Below are 21,576 nucleotides of genomic sequence, written 5' to 3'. Positions count from 1 at the left end.
TGTTCATTTTTGCTTTTGTTTCCCTTGCCCAGGGAGATATGTTCATGAAGAAGTCGCTCATGTTTATGTCCAAGAGATTTCTGCCTATGTTTTCTTCTAAGAGTTTTATGGTTTCATGATTTACATTCAGGTCTTTGATCCACTTTGAATTTTCTTTTGTGTATGGGGTTAGAGAGTGATCCAGTTTCATTCTCTTACATGTAGCTGTCCAGTTTTGCCAGCACCATCTGTTGAAGAGACTGTCATTTCCCCATTGTATGTCCATGGCTCCTTTATCATATATTAATTGACCATATATGTTTGGGTTAATCTCTGGAGTCTCTATTTTCCACTGGTCTGTGGCTCTGTTCTTGTGCCAGTACCAAATTGTCTTGATTACTGTGGCTTTGTAGTGGAGCTTGAAGTTGGGGGAGCAAGATCCCCCCCACTCTATTCTTCCTTCTCAGGATTGCTTTGGCTATTCGGGGTCTTTGGTGTTTCCATATGAATTTTTGAACTATTCGTTCCAGTTTGTTGAAAAATGCTGTTGGTAATTTGATAGGGATTGCATCAAATCTGTATATTGCTTTGGGCAGGATGGCTATTCTGACTATATTAATTCTTCCTAGCCAAGAGCATGGGATGAGTTTCCATTTGTTAGTGTCCTCTTTAATTTCTCTTAAGAGTGTCTTATAGTTTTCAGGGTATAGGTCTTTCATTTCCTTGGTTAGGTTTTTTCCTAGGTATTTTATTCTTTTTGATGCAATTGTGAATGTAATTGTTTTCCTGCTTACTTTTTCTTTTAATTCGTTGTCAGTGTGTAGCAAAGCCACAGATTTCTGTGTGTTAATTTTTTACCCTGCAACTTTGCTGAATTCTGATATTAGTTCTACTAGTTTTGGAGTGTAGTGTTTAGGGTCTTTTATGTACAATATGTCATCTGCAGATCGTGACAGTTTAACTTTTTTTTTTTTATTGAAGGGTAGTTGACACACAGTATTACATTACATTAGTTTCAGGTGTACAACACAGTGATTCAACATTTATATACATGATAATTCTAGGTACCAGCTATCACCATACCAAGTTGCTACAATATTTTGACTATATTCCTTGTGCTATACATTACATCCCGGTTACTTATTTATTTTACAATTGGAAGTGTGTTTATATATATATATATATATATACATTTTTTTTGTGAGGGCATCTCTCATATTTATTGATCAAATAGTTGTTAACAACAATAAATTTCTGTATGGGGGGGTCAGTACTCAATGCACAATCATTAATCCACCCCAAGCCTAATTTTCGTCAGTCTCCAATCTTCTGATGCATAATGAACAAATTCTTACATGGAGTACAAATTCTTACATAGTGAATAAGTTGCATGGTGAACAGTGCAAGGGCAGTCATCACAGAAGCTTTTGGTTTTGTTCATGCATTATGAACTATAAACAGTTCAAATATGAATATTCATTTGATTTTTAAACTTGATTTATATGTGGATACCACATTTCTCTATTATCATTATTTTTAATAAAATGCTGAAGTGGTAGGTAGATACGAGATAAAGGTAGAAAACAGAGTTTAGTGTTGTAAGAGAGCAAATGTAGATGATCAGGTGTGTGCCTGTAGACTATGTGTTAATCCGAGCTAGACGAGGGCAATAAACATCCATGTATGCAGAAGATTTCTCTCAGAACATGAGGGGGGAGGTTCTAAGCCTCACCTCTGCTGCTCCCCATTTTCTCACCAGATGGCCCCCTGCGACTGTGCCTGTCTTAGGTTGTTCCTCCCTTGAGGAATCTTACCCGTCTCTGGCTAACCAGTCATCTTCCGGGGCCATACAGGGAAATGTAAAGTTGGTAAGTGAGAGAGAAGCCTTATTGAGTTTAACTTCTTCTTTACCCATCTGGATTCCTTGCATTTCTTTGTTTTGTCTGAGTTCCGTGGCTTAGGCCTCCAGTACTGTGTTGAATAACAGTGGGGATAATGGGCATCCCTGTCTTGTTCCTGATCTCAGAGGAAAAGCTTTCAGCTTCTCACTGTTCATTATGATGTTGGCTGTGGGTTTGTCATATATGGCCTTTATTATGTTGAGGTACTTGCCCTCTATACCCATTTTGTTGAGAGTTTTTATCATGAATGGATGTTGAACTTTGTCAAATGCTTTTTCAGCATCTATGGAGATGATCATGTGGTTTTTGTGTTTCTTTTTGTTGATGTGGTGGATGATGTTGATGGATTTTCGAATGTTGTGCCTTCCTTGCATCCCTGGGATGAATCCCACTTGGTTATGGTGTATGATCCTTTTGATGTATTTTTGAATTCATTTTGCTATTATTTTATTGAGTATTTTTGCATCTACTTTCATCAGGGATATTGTTCTGTAATTTTCCTTTTTGGTGGTGTCTTTACCTGGTTTTGGTATTAGGGTGATGTTGGCTTCATAGAATGAGTTTGGGAGTATTCTCTCCTCTTCTATTTTTTGGAAAACTTTAAGGAGAATGAGTATTATGTCTTCTCTGTATGTCTGATAAAATTCCGAGGTAAATCCATCTGGCTCGGGGGTTTTGTTCTTGGGTAGTTTTTTGATTACTGCTTCAGTTTCATTGCTGGTAATTGGTCTGTTTAGATTTTCTGTTTCTTTCTTGGTCAGTCTTGGAAGGTTGTATGTTTCTAGAAAGATGTCTATTTCTTTTAGGTTTCCTAGCTTGTTGCCATATAGGTTTCCATAGTATTGTCTAATAAGTCTTTGTATTTTTGTGGGATCCATCATGATTTTTCCTTTCTCGTTTCTGATTATTTTGATGTGTATTGATTCGCTTTTTCTCTTAATAAGTTTGGCTAGAGGTTTATCTCTTTTGTTTATTTTCTCAAAGAACCAGCACTTGGCTTCATTGATTTTTTTCTGTTGTTTTATTCTTCTCAATTTTATTTATTTCTTCTCTGATCTTTATTATGTCCCTCCTTCTGCTCACTTTAGGCCTCATTTGGTCTTCTTTTCCAATTTCGATAATTGTGACGTTAGACTATTCATTTGGGGTTGTTCTTCCTTCTTTAAATATGCCTGGATTGCTATATACTTTCCTCTTAAGACTGCTTTCGCTGCATCCCACAGAAGTTGGGGCTTTGTGTTGTTGTTGTCATTTCTTTCCATATATTGCTGGATCTCCATTTTGATTTGGTCATTGATCCATTGATTATTTAGGAGCGTGTTGTTAAGCCTCCATGTGTTTGTGATCCTCTTTGCTTTCTTTGTACAGTTTATTGCTAGTTTTATGCCTTTGTGGTCTGAAAAGTTGGTTGGTAGGATTTCAATCTTTTGGAATTTTCTGAGGTTCATTTTGTGTCCTAGTATGTGGTCTATTCTGGGGAATGTTCCATGTGCACTTGAGAAGAATGTGTATCCTGTTGCTTTTGGGTGTAGAGTTCTATAGATGGCTATTAGGTCCATCTGTTCTAGTGTGCTGTTCAGTGCCTCTGTGTCTTTACTTATTTTCTGTCTGGTGGATCTATCCTTTGGAGTTAATGGTCTGTTGAAGTCTCCTAAAATGAATGCATTGCATTCTGTTTCCTCCTTTAAGTTTGTTTGTATTTGTTTCACATATGTTGATGCTCCTGTGATGGGTGCATGTATATTTATCTCTTGTCACTTTCTTTGTTTTGAAGTCTATTTTGTCTGATACTAGTACTGCAACATCTGCTTTTTCTCCCTGTTGTTTGCATGAAATATCTTTTTCCATCCCTTGACTTTTAGTCTGTGCATGTCTTTGGGTTTGAGCTGAGTCTCTTGTAAGCAGCATATAGATGGGTATTTCTTTTTTATCCATTCTGTTACTCTGTCTCTTTTTATTGGTCCATTCAGTCCATTGACATTTAGGGTGATTATTGAAAGATAGGTACTTATTGCCATTGCAGACTTTAGATTCGTGGTTACCAAAGGTTCAAGGTCAGCTTCCTTAATATCTTACTGTCTAACTTAAGTCGCTTATTGAGCTATTATTAACAGTGTCTTGTGATTCTTTATTTCTCTCCTTATTCCTCCTCCTCTGTTCTTTATATGTTTGGTGTTTTACTGTGTGCTTTTTTCTCTTTCCTTTGACTGCTTTTGTGGGTACTTGATTTTATTTTATGCCTTTGGCTAGTTTTTGGTTGCTCTGCTTTCTTTGCTGTGATTTTATTTTCTCTGGCGACATCTATTTAGCCTTAGGAGTGCTCCCATCAAGAGCAGTCCCTCTAAAATACCCTGTAGAGGTGGTTTGTGGGAGGCAAATTCCCTCAACTTTTGCTTGTCTGGGAATTGTTTAATCCCTCCATATTTAAATGATAATCTGTGCTGGATACAGTATTCTTGGTTCAAGGCTCTTCTGTTTCATTGCATTAAATATATCATGCCGTTTTCTTCTGGCCTGTAAGGTTTCTGTTGAGAAGTCTAATGTTAGCCTGATGGTTTTTCCTTTGTAGGTGACCTTTTTCTTCTCTCTAGCTACCTTTAAAACTGTGTCCTTGTCCTTGATCTTTGCCATTTTGATTATTATGTGTCTTGGTGTTGTCCTCTTTGGGTCCCTTTTGTTGGGAGTTCGGTGTACTTACCTGGTCTGAGTGACTATTTCCTCCCCCAGTTTGGGGAAGCTTTCAGCAATTATTTCTTCAAATACACTTTCTGTCCCTTTTTCTCTTCTTCTTCTTATACCTCTATAGTATGGATATTTTTCCTTTTTGATTGGTCACACAGTTCTCTTAATATTGTTTCATTCCTGGAGATCCTTTTATCTCTCTCTGTATCAGCTTCTGTGCGTTCCTGTTGTCTGGTTTCTATTCCATTAATGGCCTCTTGCATCTCTTCCATTCTGCTTATAAGTCCTTTCCAAGATTATTTTATTTCCTTAGTCTCCCTTCGTACTTTGTTAGCTCTTGTATTTTTCTCTGCAGCTCCATCAGCATGGTTATCATCTTCATTTTGAATTCTCTTTCAGGAAGATTGGTTAGGTTTGTCTCTCCAAGCTCCTTCTCAGCGGTTGTCTCTGATTTTGGTCTGGATCAAATTCTTCTGCCTTTTCATGGCGATAGAGGTAGTTGTGGGGAGCTGGCGCGTGTTTAGGCCGGAAGAATGTCTCTTCTTGCTAGTTTGTGGCCTTCCTCTCCTGGGAGAATGGCGACCCCTACCAGCTTGTGCTGGGCAGCTGTGTGCTGGCAGGGTCTCTGTTTCTTGCCTGGCTGCTGTGGAATAAGCTCTGTGGGTGCTGTGTGTGTGGCCACCCTCAGGATGCTGCTCCGCTATGGCGGGGCCGTGCCGGAGGAGGAACGGGCAGGAGGCTGTTTATGGCTGTGAGGGGCCTCTTAGCTGTGCTGCCACCCAGGGGGTTAGGGCGTCCGGTATTCCCTGGGATTCCCAGCTGCTGGGCTGAGTGTTCTGGGATGCTTTTGTCCAGCTGTGGGGTCCTTGTCCCTTTAAGAGTTTCAAAAAGCTCTCGCTTTTCTTTTGCCCCTGGGCCACCGGCTGTGGGGACCCGCTCACAGGTTTTACTGTTCCGTTTCCCTAGTATGCAGCACACCACTCCCTGTGTGTCCGCGGTCCCGGTGCGGATGGCTAGGGCTGGGTATTTAGCAGTCCTGGTCTCCCTCTCCCTCCCCACTCTGACTCCTCTCCTCCCACCTGGAGCTGGGGTGAGGGGCACTCGGGTCCCGCCGGGCCACAGCTTGTATTTTACCCCCTTTGTGAGGCGCTGGCGTCTCACAAATGTAGATGTAGCCTAGCCGTTCGTTGTACTGTATCTTTTGGTCTCTCTTTTAGGAATAGTTGCATTTGTTTTATTTTCAAAAATATATATGGTTTTGGGAGGATATTTCCGCTGATCTACTCACGCCACCATCTTGGCTCCTCTCTTGTAAACTATTTTTTAAAAAGATGTTCTATGTTAAATTAATTCCCCCCAAACTTTTTTTTAAAGGGAAACCAGTTATTTTAACTGACAATAGAAGGGTTTCCCTGGCTGTAATGAATGGATTCGTTTTAAAGGTGCTCTTTCTTTACAGGCATTAGCCCAGTTTTGATCTTCAGAAACATATTGCCATTAACAGCTAAAATTCAGAATCTAAAAGAGCACTCCACTCCTTGACTGATTGTTGAGTGTTTCCCTTCACAGGAAAGGTAGAGGCTTCTTATCTGGTCTCACTAAATTCAAGACATTACCTTATGCGATTCCTTTCTTTACCCTCTCAAGGAAGCATTGGTAATTAGGGGAATTCCACTTAATAATTTAGACCCTTAGAGGGGATTAAAGTCTGGTGTTAAGCAAGAGGTCAGAAACTTACCAAGGAAATTTTAAATGGAAAATGAAAGCTAGCATCCTATCAGGTTCCTTTAATCTGCCGTTTTGTTCACATCTGAGACATCCTTTAACCTACCTTTAGGGAGTTCTTTTTACAGTCGTACCCAGCCAGTCTCCTTAATGTTCAGAATCTCACTGAGGTACAGCTGCCAGACTAAGTACAGAGGTAACAAATTGGTACCTGCAGACAGGTCTGGATTGGTGCACAATGGGTGGGGTCTTATAAGTGGAATAGGATGCCTGCAAACAGGGCAGGTGTTCTCAGGTTTGCTACATCCCCTAAACATTCTAATTGCCCTTCACTTGAGCCAATTCCTGCTTTGATACTACTTCAGACCAAAACTTATTTTTGTATTAAAAAAAACTGCAAGGTAAGCAAAAAGAAGGAATGCAAAGGCAATATCAGGACTTCCACATTTACTTCCACCCTGCACTTGTTCCCTTTCAGAGGTTCTTCCATTGCCATGCTGCAATTTAAAAAATGGACTAAGAACTCACACCAAATACAAAACAAACAAAAATCCCTTATGTTCACTTTGGTAATGTTTTAAGTCACGAATGAAATTAAGTAACTCAGCTTTTTCCCCTAAAGTAATAGATATAGAAACATGACTGTAGCTTAAACTTTCCACCTTTTATATTTTAATGGCTATTATATAAGGTTGTATTTGGTTCATACACATATGGAGAAACCTCAGTCCTTATCAATATCCTTTATAATTGGCTCTTCAATATATTGAACTTTATAATAAAGGCCTTGAAATTTTTCCTGACTGTGGCAGTCAGCGAACACGGGGTTTCTTGCATCAGCTAAGACCCCAAGTAAAAATAACTCTTTAATCCACTACCTTTAGCATCTTGAGTTTTACTTCTATTTTTTGTTAAAATTGCTTCAGTGAATCCTGGTGAAAGACTTTTCCATTTTTCTTCCTTTTTCAGATTACTGAGATAAACTAATCATAAGTAATATTATCCTTTTATCCACTGAATATAACAGTTTGACCTAGAAGAGGGAAGAGGAAAAAGATGAATCTTAACATTAGCTTTTACATTAAAGCAAACTTTTTCCTATTCCGTTTCTTTCCCTTTCCTCCTTTCTTCTCTGTCTCAGGGCCAGGGACTGACTGATGGAGTTTAGGGGAGGAATTCAGTGAGTGAGGGTGGACTTTTAGACTAGTTCTGGTCAGTGGGAAAAGAGGTGGGGATAAACAATTAGTGTTCATTAATCCAAATTTTTCTGTTGCTTGTTTGTCCTTCAAATTCTTCTTGCGTGCTTTATTTTCAGTGAACAGTCTAGTCATTTCAATGGGTTGATATTTAAAACTTAAATTCTGTTTTTACATTTATAACAATAATTACATAACTAATTTTACATTTACAATATTTCAAAATTTGTGTTTGCAGCTCTTTCAACCTTCTTACGGTTTTAATCTATCGGATCCTTATTGTCGAATTTTGGAAAACCAATATAATAGTCTCCATGATCCACATTTAAGAGCATACCATCAACGCAAGGATATCCTGGGAAGGTTAAAGAAAGGTGGATTCATCACCAGCAATAATGAAGTGAGTTGAAGATTACTTCTCTTTAATCATTGAAAGCCTCCATATATTTCTGGGTATAGAAGGGGTATCACCTTTAACTCGGTCAGGAGAAATGGTTAATGGGAAATTCCATTAATTGCTTAGTACATGGGTCAAGGGAAATCAGATAAACAGTTTCTAAATTAAACTTTTTCCCTTCACCTTTTTTCTTTGTAATGTCAAAAGATGGTGGCCAAATAATTCGAGGATGTCAAGATAATTTTCCCAACTATATCATAGGCCTCTTTCTGTCTCTGATGTCATATGCTTGTCAAGGATTATGTCCCCTACACTTCTTGAAAAATTGAGATAGAATGGGAACCTAGCAAAATCAGCTTGGTAGAATCCTCACAGACTATATTCTTATTGGGTTTGAACATTACTATTACATTAGTATTTTCGTAACTCCAGTTGGGTGTACTAAATTCCTTTTTGTAGCACAAGTATTATTAATAATGTTTTTTGGATAAAGATTGCCTATTGATTAACAATTGTAGAGAGATATCACTTAAAAAATTTTTAGCAATTTATATTCTTGATACCCAAATGTCACGAAAATGGTATGCTATTACTATTTTTACTCTGGAAAGTAATTGTTGGGATTTTTAAATATGTGTATTTATATATATTTTTTGTTGTTTTAGGTTGTATGTTCCTTGAAAGAGTTTAATAAATATAGAGAATATTTGAGAAGCTTAAAATTAGATTTTGAAAAACACTGTATAAAAGAACAGGTAAGTTAAACACTTAAATCTGGTTTCTTTACATAGGGTTTGAGAGAGGTTTGTTTGTATGCAAAGTACTTTCTTATAATATTTTTACCTTTAGTTTTGACAAATTAACTTTTCCAAATGAAAATTTAGAGCAGAGATAAATAATATTTTGAAGTTGCTCTATTGGGCCAAGAAAGAGAAAGTGATTAATATGCCAAATATGCCAGTGGTTGCTAGCATAGTTGATGAATTAAATTGCTACTCACATATGTCCCTTCTGCCTGAGCTGAGGCCAATAGGAATAGTCTGTTGTGGTAGCAAGATTCGTAAGCTGGAAGCCAAACCAGTTTGAGCAACAGAAACAGTATGGGTAGTTACAGTGCCCTACAGTGACTGAAAGAACATACACACTGTGTGTGTGCGTACCCACACATGCAGCTGTGTTTATCACCAGTAAAAAATGTTCTTCAAGATGAAGTGGAATGATTTGGTGCAGAGTGAATGGATGTAGCCTTTCAGTTGTTTGACTCAGGTTGTGTGAGACTGTGTATGAGAGTGTGTGTGTTTTTGTGTGTGTGTATGCACATGCATACTCATGTGCATGAGTGAATTCAGATTTTAGAGTTTACAGAGTTGGATAAAAATGTCAAATGTATGTATATGTACTTTTACAGATTGGTGTTCTAAAGTTAAGAGAGTTGGATAGAAATGAGAATGACGTTTAAGTGTTCTGTATTTTCCCCCATTTCTCTTTTCTGTGCCTAGAGTTTTTCCTCCATGTTTCCAAAACATTTCTTCCATGTTTTCTTTTAATTTCTTCTGAACAGGTAGCAAAATAAGATGAAATATTTATCTTTTATTTTAAGAGAGGGAAATCTTTATTTCGGGTCAGTTGTCCATGTCTGGAATTGATTCAGATTAGATTAAAGTGCAGTTAAACACAATTGACTATTAACAAAGTACAGGAATTTTACTAAACTAAATATAAAAGGGCATATCAAACAACAGTTTTACTTCTGGGAAATGAAAAACATATTTATATATGATAAATACTTTTTTTTAATAGAAAATGCTTGCAAAACAAGTAGTTTATTGTTGACACACCTAGATGTAAGTGTAAGATTTACATAGCCTGGTTAAGCAGCTTTACAGAAATTTTTCAAATACTGGAAATTAAAATATGTATATGATAATTTTTTATTCTACTTTGGGTTAACAGGTATCTTTTAGTATTGTCAGGGACTCACTGTTCATATGGCAAGATTAGCTTATTCCACTTTACTGTAATTATTATGTTCTAATGCTCAATATTACACAACTTTTTTTCAGTAGACAGTCCCTCTGAGTTGGCCTTTCTTTGACTTCCAGAAATCTCTGAAAATATTAGTTTTTAGAGAGCAACAAAATGCCTAGGTTCCTTTTACTTTTTGCCTGATGCCAATTAACAGTTCAAGGAGTTCTAGCCCATTATTTAGTGGCAACTAGTGCAGTGGAACAAATTCTGGCAGTGTGAGTGCCCATTAGACATGACCACGGATGGTAGGCATGGTAACACCAGAGGCTGCTTGAACCATGTTAATGGGAGAGCTATTTGAATTATTGATATTTTCAATGGAGTTACTGTGAATTGTCTTTTTTCAATCATGTTTTAGTATGTGATGTTTTCAGTTCATTTTTGTGTTTCTTAATATTTTTATCTTTTTTAGATTTGATGTTATATATAATTTTCCGCAAACTGTATGCTTTGAGTTATCAAAATCATTAAAAGATTTGCCTTTGCATCTTTGTCAAAAATCAGTTGTATCACTCTAATTTTGGACTTTTTTCTGCTCTTTGACTTATTTGTCTATTATACTCTTTTGAATATTGTACCTTTAATTCTTTAAATCGGTGCTAGCCTTCCAAGTTTGTTCTTTTAGTTTGATGTTGTTTTGACTAATGTAAGCCATTTATATTTCCATATAAATTTTAGGGTCAGCTTGTCAATTTCTACCAAGAAATTTGCTGAGACTTTGATTGGAATTGTGTTGACTCTATTGGTCATCTTTGACACACCTGATTTCTTGATAATGTTGAGTCTTCCAACTCATGAACCAAATTTCCCTCTCTGTTTATTTAGATTTCCTTTATTTTTCTTACCAGCATTATGTAGGGTGCAGTGTACAGGTCTTACACATCGCTAGGTATTTCATAATTTTTATGCTATTATAATTTGTATTTTTAATCTCAAATTCTGATTATTGATGTTAATATATAGAAAAACATTTTCTTTTATCTTGCATTGATAAAATCATTTTTAGTTTATTTCTAGATGCCAATTGAAATTCTACATAAATGATTATATTTTCTATGAATAAAGATAGTTTTATTTCTTCTCTTCGAATATGGATGCCTTTTTCTTTTTCTTGCCTGATTGCTGACCAGAACCTCCAATGTAATAATGTAAAATAGAAGCAGTGATGGTGGACATTACTATGAAATATTTATTTTGTCCCCTCTGTCCTCTCTACAGACATATTAAGCTGCTTGATGTCCCACCCTATGCTGATATTTTCATTTTGTAGCTTTTTTCTCCTAGTCTTCCCATTTGAATAGCTTCTTTTTTGAATACACAGTAATCTCCTGTAATGTCTACTTTACCATTAATACATTGGTATTAATGTACTACACTGCATTTCTCATCTCACACATTTAAAACAATTGATTTTGGTAACTTTTATATGATCCATGTCTCTTTTTCACCTTATAAAAATGTAGAATACAGTTATGTTTTAATCTTTAATTCTAATGTGTTTCATTTCTGGGTCAATTTTGATTGATTTGCTCATTTTATGGCTCATATTTTCTTAGTATGTTTGGCACTCTGATTGGATGCCAGATGTCATGAATTTTAGTTTTTGGGCACTAAATACTCTCATATTCTTTAGGTTTTTCTTTTTTTTGAATGTAGATTATTTATTTGGAAACAGTTTGTAATAGGTCTTGCTTTTTTAAGATTTGTTAGAGCCACAGCCATGTTTATGTTTTCTTTTACTTTTTTATAATAAATATTTTTATGATATTTACATAGTTACTCCCCACTACTGAGGCAAGACCGATATTTTGTACTGTATTGGTTATATTTTGTCAAAATACCCTGTGACTTATGATATTTTTCTACAGTGGCTAGTCAGAATCAGATGGTTTGTAGGTGACAACTGCACCAGTCCTTTAGGATAGGATGGTCCCTTCTGTGGCCTTGTGTAGTTCTCCTCACAGACATGTACTGATCCATTTTCTTGCTGAATACCTCAGGGAACCCTCTGAGGGCCTCTGAGGTTCTTTCTTTGTGAAGTTATCTCCTTTCTAGTAATCCACAGTCAATATTAGGCTGGAGATTCACCAAAGAAGTCATATTTCATGTATTGTGTTTACTTATGGTAGGCTTGAGTGACTTCTAGTTAAGTCACTCAGGAATCCTCAATTGAAGATGATTTAGAAATTGCTTAAATTTACCAGAGTAGCTATGGATTAAGACCCTATCAGATCTGCAACTGGACTAGTTCTCTAATGTACAGTGAGATTAAATACATCTGAGTGTTAAATATATTTTTCATGTTTGTCCACAGGTGGAAATTTACCCCTTACTACCCTCCCAAATTTATTCTCAACATAATCTTATGAGTCACAAGACAAGAATTACTATTAATTTCCAATATACTGTCACATTTTAAAAAATAATCTTTTGCATTTCTAAAAGGCAATTGGTATTAACCAATCTATTTTTTAAAATATTTTAGAAACAAGTCCTTCCAGAGAAAGAAATGGCTTCTCATTTACCAAAAATACAAGAAAATGTATTTAAAAGAAAAGAGATTAAAAAAGATACATTTGTTTACAGAGGACAAGATGGAACACATTGTAAGTGTGAGAACATTAAGAGTTCATGTAGCCATGTAGAAAGTACTTACCTACTTATTCGTGTAAAAAAATCCTTCTGCAAAAGTCTGTTTCATACAGTTGCTGCCTGCTTTGTGTCAGGTACACTTCTGGGCATTTCCCTATTACAGTTGAAGTTCAAAAGTAGACATACATAAAAAATTAAAACAACCTAAAATCTTATCAATTGTGTCAGTACACAAGCTCTATACCACAGTTCTAAGTTCGCTATACTAAAAATAATGTATTTTTTGCTTCTGAAACTTTAAAAACTTGTGTGTAAGATAATTGCTATTATACACTAACATGGTATTCTACTATGCTGCCAGGCAGAAAAAAATAGACAGTACTAGAAAAAAGCACAGGAAAAATGGAAAGGAGGCAGTAGAGAAGGAGGGAAAGAGAAAAAGAAAAGAGTTTAAACGAGGAACATCAAATCATGAGTTTATTCCCAGTCTCTACCAGCTTCCTTCAATTTGTAACCCTGCAAGATATAGTGAGATTAAAGTAAATTAATTAATGATATTAATTAAAATTTCATTGCCAGAATGCAAAACTGTAGATTTGTCTTAAGTATCTGTGACTGTGTAGTATCAGTAAAGAACTTCCATGGTGGTATCATCAGAGCATCCCACCAATCTTATATCTGTCCTGGCAGTCCTGTTCCAGGTGACATTCTCCCAATGTCACTCCAATAGATTACTAACTAGTCTTCACTGGCTCTTATTTTTACCTACTTCAACCCCCCATTTTTTTATACTACTACCTAATTAAACTTAAAACTCTGCTCTGATGGTCTTTTCTCCTGGCCTCAAAACTTAAAGATCCTCATTACCTCTTAAGTGAAGCTCAGACTTCTTAGGCAACCATTCATCACCATGTACAGTCCAAGTCAAACCTAACTTTAACTTCACATTGTACTTTCTCCTTGAAGAAGACATCATCTAGTGGTGATCTGCATAGCTGAAGTCCAAGTCCCGCTTTACCGTTTTTTAGCAATATGAATAGCTTTGACAAATCACTTAACCTTTTGAAGCACAGTTTTACCATCTGAAAACAAAGATAATACTGCTAAATAATTCCTCAAGAGCCCAAAAGTTCTAGCTCATAGTGAGCACTCAATTTATTTCATTGTCCAATCAAATTAGACTACTAACCATTTCTAAAGCACAAGTTACCTTTAACATTTCTTTGCCTCTCTTCATCCAATTTACTCATCCTGGAATGATGTGCTCACTGTCCATTTATCCAAACCCCACAAATCTTTAAACTCTACTGTAAATACCATTCCCTAGTCTTTCAATAACCCTAATAGAAAGATCCCTCTTCTTTGAATCCCTAGTAGTACTTTGTCCTTACTAACATACTTATGGAATACTTCCCACTCTCTTAATCACCCATAATATGTAACTCCCACCTTTGTATTTCACAGAGTACCTTGTACTGTGTGAGTGTGTGTGTGTGTGTGTGTGCACACATGCATAGATATATAAAATAATTGTTTGCTAAATTGACTAATTCAGTCTATTCAGCTCATTGAGGTAATGGCAGCAGTTTCATGCTCCAGAAATCTCTTTAGTAAGTATATACATCTCTGCATCTTCAACTGATAAATTTCTCATTTGATAGGAAAAGAGTTTCAAGTAGACATTTTAAACATTTGTTATCACAAATCACTTCTTTCAGAGTAGGGATATAAATTAGTTTATATTATCAAGGCAACAGATGAAATTTAATTATACCTCTATAGATGACTTCAGAGGAACAGAGAGAGAGAGAGAGAGAGAGAGAGAGAGAGAGAGAGAGAGAGAGAGGGAATGTTAAATGAATCTGCTGCAGTGGGGAAACAGATGACTCACATTTTATCTCTCTCATGAAAGCCCATTGAGCATACATGCTGTGAGGACCCACTGCCCCCCTAGATGGTTAGAAACAACAACTGTGATTACCTCTATTACAAAAAAAAGGGATTATGTATGTGGTTGCTTGTACCAGTCTGAGGCACATCCAAGAATTGCAGTAGTCACTGTGAGCTAGTGGATCTCCTGCCAGTAGCTGTGTATCCCCATACAGAGGAAATGGCATGTTACAGCTGAGCTGGGTATGAGCTTTTCTCTCTTCAGGAAGAAAATTCTGTCCCTCCAAAGAAAATTCTGTCCCTCTGAGTATATAAGTTAAATCGAAAGGATAGTATTTCAATAGTAATTTTCTTTCCTCCTATTTCACGCCTCTCCATCTTCAATACCTCCCTACAATCCTCCGTGTGAATTAGCATATGGCTCATTTCCTCTTGGGCATGAAAAATCTGTTTTTGTCATAAAAGATAGTCTAATTCTGTCATCACAATTACAAATAAATGTTTTGTTACATTTCTTTAAGCTTCCCGGAAGAAGAAAAAGAAGACTTTTGATGATGTAAAGGTAGCTTCTGCTGTTGGTGACCGGAGAGCAAATAAAGGAGTAAATGGTAATTGAATATTGTGACAAGAAATACTAAGTAGTAATTTGGGGAGAGACTGAGTTTGGATGGCCTCTTTTGCTTAAGTGCAGATAAGTCCTGTTGCCAAATGACTGATCTGGAGTGATGCTTATGAACAATGATGCAACCTCTACTGCTTTCAGAATTTGATTTCTAGCTACTGATTTAGTACTATCTCATTTTAGAAAAACTAAATGAGGGTCTACTGCTGTTAAATGAACAATATATGAAACCTAACAAATTTGCAAAATAATTTTTATAATGCTTAAGATGATTTTACAAAGCTCTGAAGTGGGTCAGAACTTAAATACATTAACTCCAAAGCCACCACTAACCCCACTGAAAAACCACTTTCTTTTTTTTATCTTATACTATGTTATTTCATATTGTCTATTAGAGCTCACTGGATTAGACCAGGAACCCAAATACCAGCATTAAAATCCTTCAAATAATACACTATTAAAAGTATAAGACTGTTCAAAATTTAATAATATGAATTCCTTCCCACTATTAATTTTCTGGAGAAAAGTCAATGTATATAAATAAAATTCTTTTCTCCTTTTATCAGTTAAAATATAAAGAAAAAGCAGTCCAAAATCTTTCCTCCCTGATTATGTAATTTGATTAGTTTCATCAAGCCTCAGAAACCTGGGGAGAGACAGGGTTGTCTTAGCTAAGTCTCTCTTCTACTCAGGAACACTGAGATTGAGTTAATTCAACTCTAAGCTTTATGGGTTCCACACATCAAACAGTTATTACAACACGCAATTATGGCACTACCAGCCCAATAGCTACTAAATGTAGACAATAAAAGTAAATTTTCAGAGTCTAATGAAGTTATCTTGTGCACAATGAGCCTCTAAAATTAGTATTTCATGCAACACAAACTAGTCTTACTGATATCAAAATTCTCAGTGATATTGGTGGAAAGGATGGTAGATGGAAAATATTACTTTCAACCTCACCAGGCTACAAGTCTATCTGTGACAACTGGGGATCAAACCTGAAAATTTAATTAGGCATAGTTGGAAGATATTTCATTAAAAGATAAATTCTGAAATTATATTGATACATATGTGGTGGGGGAGGAACAGGGCCCTATCTACTTACCCTCTAAGAGAGTGGCATGTGAATCCCTTTTTTGTTAATTTTAGAAATATTCAGTAGTGACATCACAAGTCATTATCTATTATGGGAATGCCCCTCTTTTCCAATTACCATAATCAAACCTAGTTTCTATCGTTTCATCATTGAACCCTGAGTATGAACTCTGTACACTGTCCCAGCCTTTACACTCTTATGGGCAATTTGCCCCTCATTTTGTAGCTGGCAACTCTCCAGGCAGAGTTCAGAGCCCTGAATTCCCTATAGTCCCTACTTTTGATCTTGTCTCTCTTTTTTTTTATTTTCAAAGATCCGGAGGCATTTAGATTTTTAAATCCTAAAACAAAATGGAATTTTTGTACAACTGCATGAATTTTAGCACATGTATGGATTTGTGTGCTCTCTCCCACAATCACATCAGAACAGTTCTTACATTCTAGTAGTCACACCTTTCTACCTCCCACTAATAACCTGAGGTAGCTACTGATAGGTTCCCCATCTGTATAGTTCTTTTTTCTTTGGAGAATGTCTTATAAATGGAATCATATGATATTTGACCTTTTGATACTGTCTTCTTCCACTTAGTATTATGCCTTTGAAAGTCATTCAAGGTACTGCATGTATCAATAGTTAACTCCTTTTTATTGCTGTGTGCTATTCCATTGTAGGTATACACCAGAGTTTGTTTATCCATTCACTAGTTGAAGGAAATTTGGGTTTCCAGGTTTTGTTGATTACGAATAGGAAGATGAGAAGTATTTGTGTTCAGCTTTTTGTGTCAACAAAGGATTGTTGGGTCTTATAGTAAGAATATTTGTAAAAGAACTTTCCAACTCTTTTCCAGAGTGGCTATAACATTTTCATTCCAGTCAGCAATGCATGAGAGATCCATCTGCTGTACACCTTTGCAAACTTTGATATCATGGGTAATTTTTATTTTAGCCATTTTAATAGATGTAGTAGTATGTTATTGTGGTTTAATTTGCATTTCCCTGATGGCTAATGATGATGAATATTTTTTCATATGCTGTTTTGACTTTTGTAAAACATACTTAATGAAGTATTTGTTGAATCTTTTAGCTCATTTTAAATTGGGTAGTTGCCTTACTGTTGAATGTTAGTAGTTATATATATATATTCTGAATAAAAGTCTTTTCAGATATGTGATTTGCAGGTATTTCCAGTCTCTTGAGTTGCCTTTTCATTTTCTATTACACTGTTTCTCTTCCCCTACCTGTCCTGATGTGGCCTTTTTATTCTTTACTGTGGAAGAGCTGTTCAGCTAGTTTCCATGTGTTTTTCAGAGAGAAATGTTCTATATGTAGATTTGCTTCATCTAGGGAGAGCAGATCAGTTCAGGGTCTTCATATGCCCCTATATTGCAGGTTCATTTTCTTCAGCAGGACTAATTCATAGATGGTGGTGTGTCTTTCCACCAGGAAACATAGTATCTTGTTGTCTTTCTCTTTTTTAATTACAGCTGTTAATTTTCTTTCTTTTTGTTGTGATACAAAGAACTTTATTACAGAAATAAAAATAGAAAATGCAGTCATAAAACTCATGTCTTTGTGACCGTATGAGGGAGTTCTGCCTCTCTAGCAAGTCTCTCATTTAGCCTGAATCCACTAAGGTTTATTAGCTTTTCTTCTGTCTGTGAGACGTCACCGTCTGTGGACCATTCACTGCTCTGAAAAGGGCGGTACAGCCATTAATTTTCAAGGCTAGATCCATGAATTAATTAGGAGTTGTAAAATTGGGATATTTTATTTTTATCATTACTTCTTTAAAGATTAGCTGGAATCATTTTATAAAAAGAAATTTCCCCTCAAGTTTGTTTGGTTACATTGTGGTACAGGATGCTTAAGAAAAACAGATGAATGTGTAATACTTTACCATCATTTATCAGTTTTCAAAATAATGAGTTGTTCCAATAGCATCCTCCAATAGTAATTAATATTTTGTGTTACTGTGAGTTCATAGATTTAAATAAATTTGATGTGCTTCAGTACACTGCTGTTACTAAATTTATTAATGGTGAAATTGTGACAGTGCTGGACAGTGGGAGCCCCTTCAAGATAGCTCTTGATTCCTTTCTGACATAATCATAGTGATTTTTGATAGCTTCCTTGCTATTGGTGAAAACAGAAATATCCAAGTTTATCTTGTATACATTCAGTTACTCCAACACCACTGAGTTACATTGGCATCTTTGAAAGGAAAGGCATCATAGACAGATGGACCTATTTCTGGACATTCTCTTCTGTTTTATTGATCTATTTGTTCTTTTATGAATACACTTTTCTCTTAATTACTATAGCTTTATAAGTCTTGAAATTTGGCTATTCGAGTGCTCCAACACTTGCTGTTCTTCTAGGTTGACTTGGTTATTCAAGTCCTTTGTATTTCCATAGAAAGTTTTGAGCAAGCTGCCAATTTCTACAACATAACAACCCAAACAACAGGTGAATGGATAAAAAAATTGTGACATATCAACACAATGGAATACATCTCAGAAATAAAAAGGACCAAATTAAAACATGTGACTTAGAGTGAAAGAAGCCAGGGAAAAAAAGTACATACCATATATTCTACTCATGTAAAAGTTTAGAAAATGTAAACTAATGTTCTGTGAGAGGTAACAGCAGTGTTGTCAGGGGATGGACCTATTACAGAGGTGGATGAGAAAACTTTTAGGGTATTAGAAATGTTATTTTAATTGCAGTGATGGTTTCACAGTTGTAGACATATTTTTAAATGGATAAAACCATTTTAAGTAATTACCATACTTCCACTATACTTTAATAAGTTGTTTAAAAACATTTAGGTGTTTGTTTTTAATTTACTTTTAGGACCTACAGCAAATGCAATACATCCATCTCTAAGTAGTTCAAAGAATGTTGTCAGAAAATCAGTAAGTTCAGTAGTTTGTCAACCAGATGAAAATAATGGCACTGAACAAAAGGTATAAAATTATGTCTCAAACTTTTCTATGATGATTATTCATTTAACTGGCTAACTTTCACTATTATAAATCATCTCCTTCACTATCATGGTATTGACTGGATAAGGATATTAGGGCCTCCTTATGAAACCAGTCCTTTTCCCTGAAATTGTTGGGCTATCTTTATGCTAATTTCTTTATGTAATATAGCAGAAACTAAGACACATTTAGCAATTATAATGATAATAATAGCTAGCTAGCATTTATTGAGCTGTACTGTTGGCTGAACACTGTGTTAAGCCCACAGGAAAGGAAAATGAGGGAACTGGGACATGTAGGATACAAAGATGTGTAAGACATAATCACTCCTTTGAGAACTCTGTCTTGTGGGGCTGAGAGAAACAAAAAAATGTTAATGTTGTTACAGTAAAATGACAGTTTGGGTGATTGATTTTATTTTTATTCTAAGAATTGCATTCATTAAACATTACTTGGATTGGAATGGGTTGAATGGTTTCTCCCTGAAGCTTACTAAATGATTCTAAACTTATCAGAATCAACCACTGAATGGATTACTATATCTTAAACAAATTATAGAATATTAGAAGAGGAGCAAATGGCTATATATTGAACCCAGTTTTGAACTAGTTAAATTTGAAATCTGTGTGGAAGGTGTCCTAGGTAGTTGGTAATATATATAGTCTCTGAGACAATTTTCATGAGAGTTAGAGGGGAAAAAATCTGTATTAATTTAGTTGATTGATAGAAGGCAAAATCCTTTTCAGAAGAACAGTTACTAATGAATATTTTTCTCTTTAATTTTGTACCATATAGAAAGATGGAGTGATAACTAAAAATCCAATTACTTTTGATAATACAGGTAAGAAAATGAAAAACTGTAATACTGTTAAATAGAAGAAAGAATAGAGTCCGGTACCCATTTGAAGTACTCTTGACACTGCAGTCTATCCCTACCCTTCCTGGAATTAACACATTTTAATTTCAGTGAAGTTGTTATTGCAACACATCTTCTTGACTTTCTAAAAGTACTACACAGTATAATATTACATGTTTTTACTAGAAATATATTTTAAATAAATACATGAATGAATTCTCTAGAGATCACTGCAGACATGCTAGGATGTAGCACGAAAGTTGGAAATGATTTCTCTGTCCCAGGATTTCCAGCTTCTTAGGGCCCCTAGGCATTTAAGCAAGAGAGATACCAGCACTTGACAGAGACTTGAATTCTTCAGGGTTATTTTCTCAACTTTCTGGCTAAAGTTAAGAATCTACAAGGTGGAAAATAAATACCTGAAGAAAACCCAATTTATTTCTTGATTTTTTTTTTTTCTTTAATGAGGTGTTTGAAAGGTGAAAATCATATGCCAATAATTACCAATATATTGATTTTTTTGCTTTTTAAATTTTGGTATCAATCTACAATTACATGAAGAATATTGTTTACTAGGCTCCCCCCTTTACCAAGTTCCCCCAACATACCCCTTCACAGTCACTGTCCATCAGCGTAGAAAGATGCTGTAAAATCACTACTTCTCTTCTCTGTGTTGTAGAGGCCGCCCCGTACCCCCTCCCACATTATACATGCTAATCCTAATGTCCCCTTTTTTTTTCCCGCCCTTATCCCTCCCTTCCCACCCATCCCCCCAAGTCCTTTTCCCTTTGGTAACTGTTAGTCCATTCGTGGGTTCTGTGATTCTGCTGCTGTTTTGTTCCTTCAGTTTTTCTTTGTTCTTATTACTCCAAATATGAGTGAAGTCATTTGGTACTTGTCTTTCTCCGCCTGGCTTATTTCACTGAGCATAATACCCTCTAGTTCCATCCATGTTGTTGCAAATGGTAGGATTTGTTTTCTTCTTATGGCTGAGTGGTTTTCCATTGTATATATGTACCACATCTTCTTTATCCATTCATCTACTGATGGACACTTAGGTTGCTTCCATATCTTCGCTACTGTAAAAAGTGCTGTGGTGAACATAATGGTGCATATGTCTTTTTGAATCTGAGAAGTTGTATTCTTTGGGTATATTTCAAGAAGTGGGATTCCTGGGTCAAATGGTATTTCTATGTTTAGTGTTTTGAGGAACCTCCATATTGCTTTCCCCAATGGTTGAACTAGCTTACATTCCCACCAGCAATGTAGGAGGGTTCCCCTTCCTCTGCATCCTCGCCAACATTTGTTGTTTTTAGTCTTTTCAATTCTTACTGGTGTGAGGTGATATCTCATTGTGGTTTTAATTTGCATTTCTCTGATGATTAGTGATGTGGAGCATCTTTTCATGTGTCTGTTGGCCATCTGAATTTCTTTGGAGAGCCATCTCTTCATATCCTCTGCCCATTTGTAAATCGGGTTATTTGCTTTTTGGGTCTTGAGGTGTGTGAGTTCTTTATATATTTTGGATGTTAACCCCTTGTCAGATATGTCATTTACAAATATGTTCTCCCATACTGTAGGATGCCTTTTTGTTCTGTTGATGATGTCCTTTGCCGTACAAAAACT

The 21,576-nt window shown here is 35.9% G+C and overlaps 1 protein-coding gene across 12 annotated transcripts in view; it reads left to right on the top strand.

Moving 5' to 3' along the window:
• LOC118931930 (fibrous sheath-interacting protein 2-like) overlaps positions 1-21,576 on the top strand; it is a 104,928-nt gene that overhangs the window by 52,616 nt on the left and 30,736 nt on the right. For 7 of the 12 annotated variants that reach the window (XM_057503790.1, XM_057503789.1, XM_057503788.1 and 4 more), the window contains 6 exons: positions 7,722-7,883; positions 8,546-8,635; positions 12,394-12,514; positions 14,912-14,998; positions 18,964-19,076; positions 19,890-19,935. In XM_057503790.1, coding sequence (XP_057359773.1) covers positions 7,722-7,883; positions 8,546-8,635; positions 12,394-12,514; positions 14,912-14,998; positions 18,964-19,076; positions 19,890-19,935 — 619 coding nt within the window. The remainder of the gene's footprint in view (positions 1-7,721; positions 7,884-8,545; positions 8,636-12,393; positions 12,515-14,911; positions 14,999-18,963; positions 19,077-19,889; positions 19,936-21,576) is intronic. The other 5 variants (XM_057503799.1, XM_057503797.1, XM_057503798.1 and 2 more) reach the window with 2 other exon arrangements.

Source organism: Manis pentadactyla, chromosome 6, assembly GCF_030020395.1.
Source record: "Manis pentadactyla isolate mManPen7 chromosome 6, mManPen7.hap1, whole genome shotgun sequence".
Taxonomy (NCBI): domain Eukaryota; kingdom Metazoa; phylum Chordata; class Mammalia; order Pholidota; family Manidae; genus Manis; species Manis pentadactyla.
Note: the sequence above shows the minus strand (reverse complement) of the source record. Positions and strands in the feature narration are given on the sequence as shown.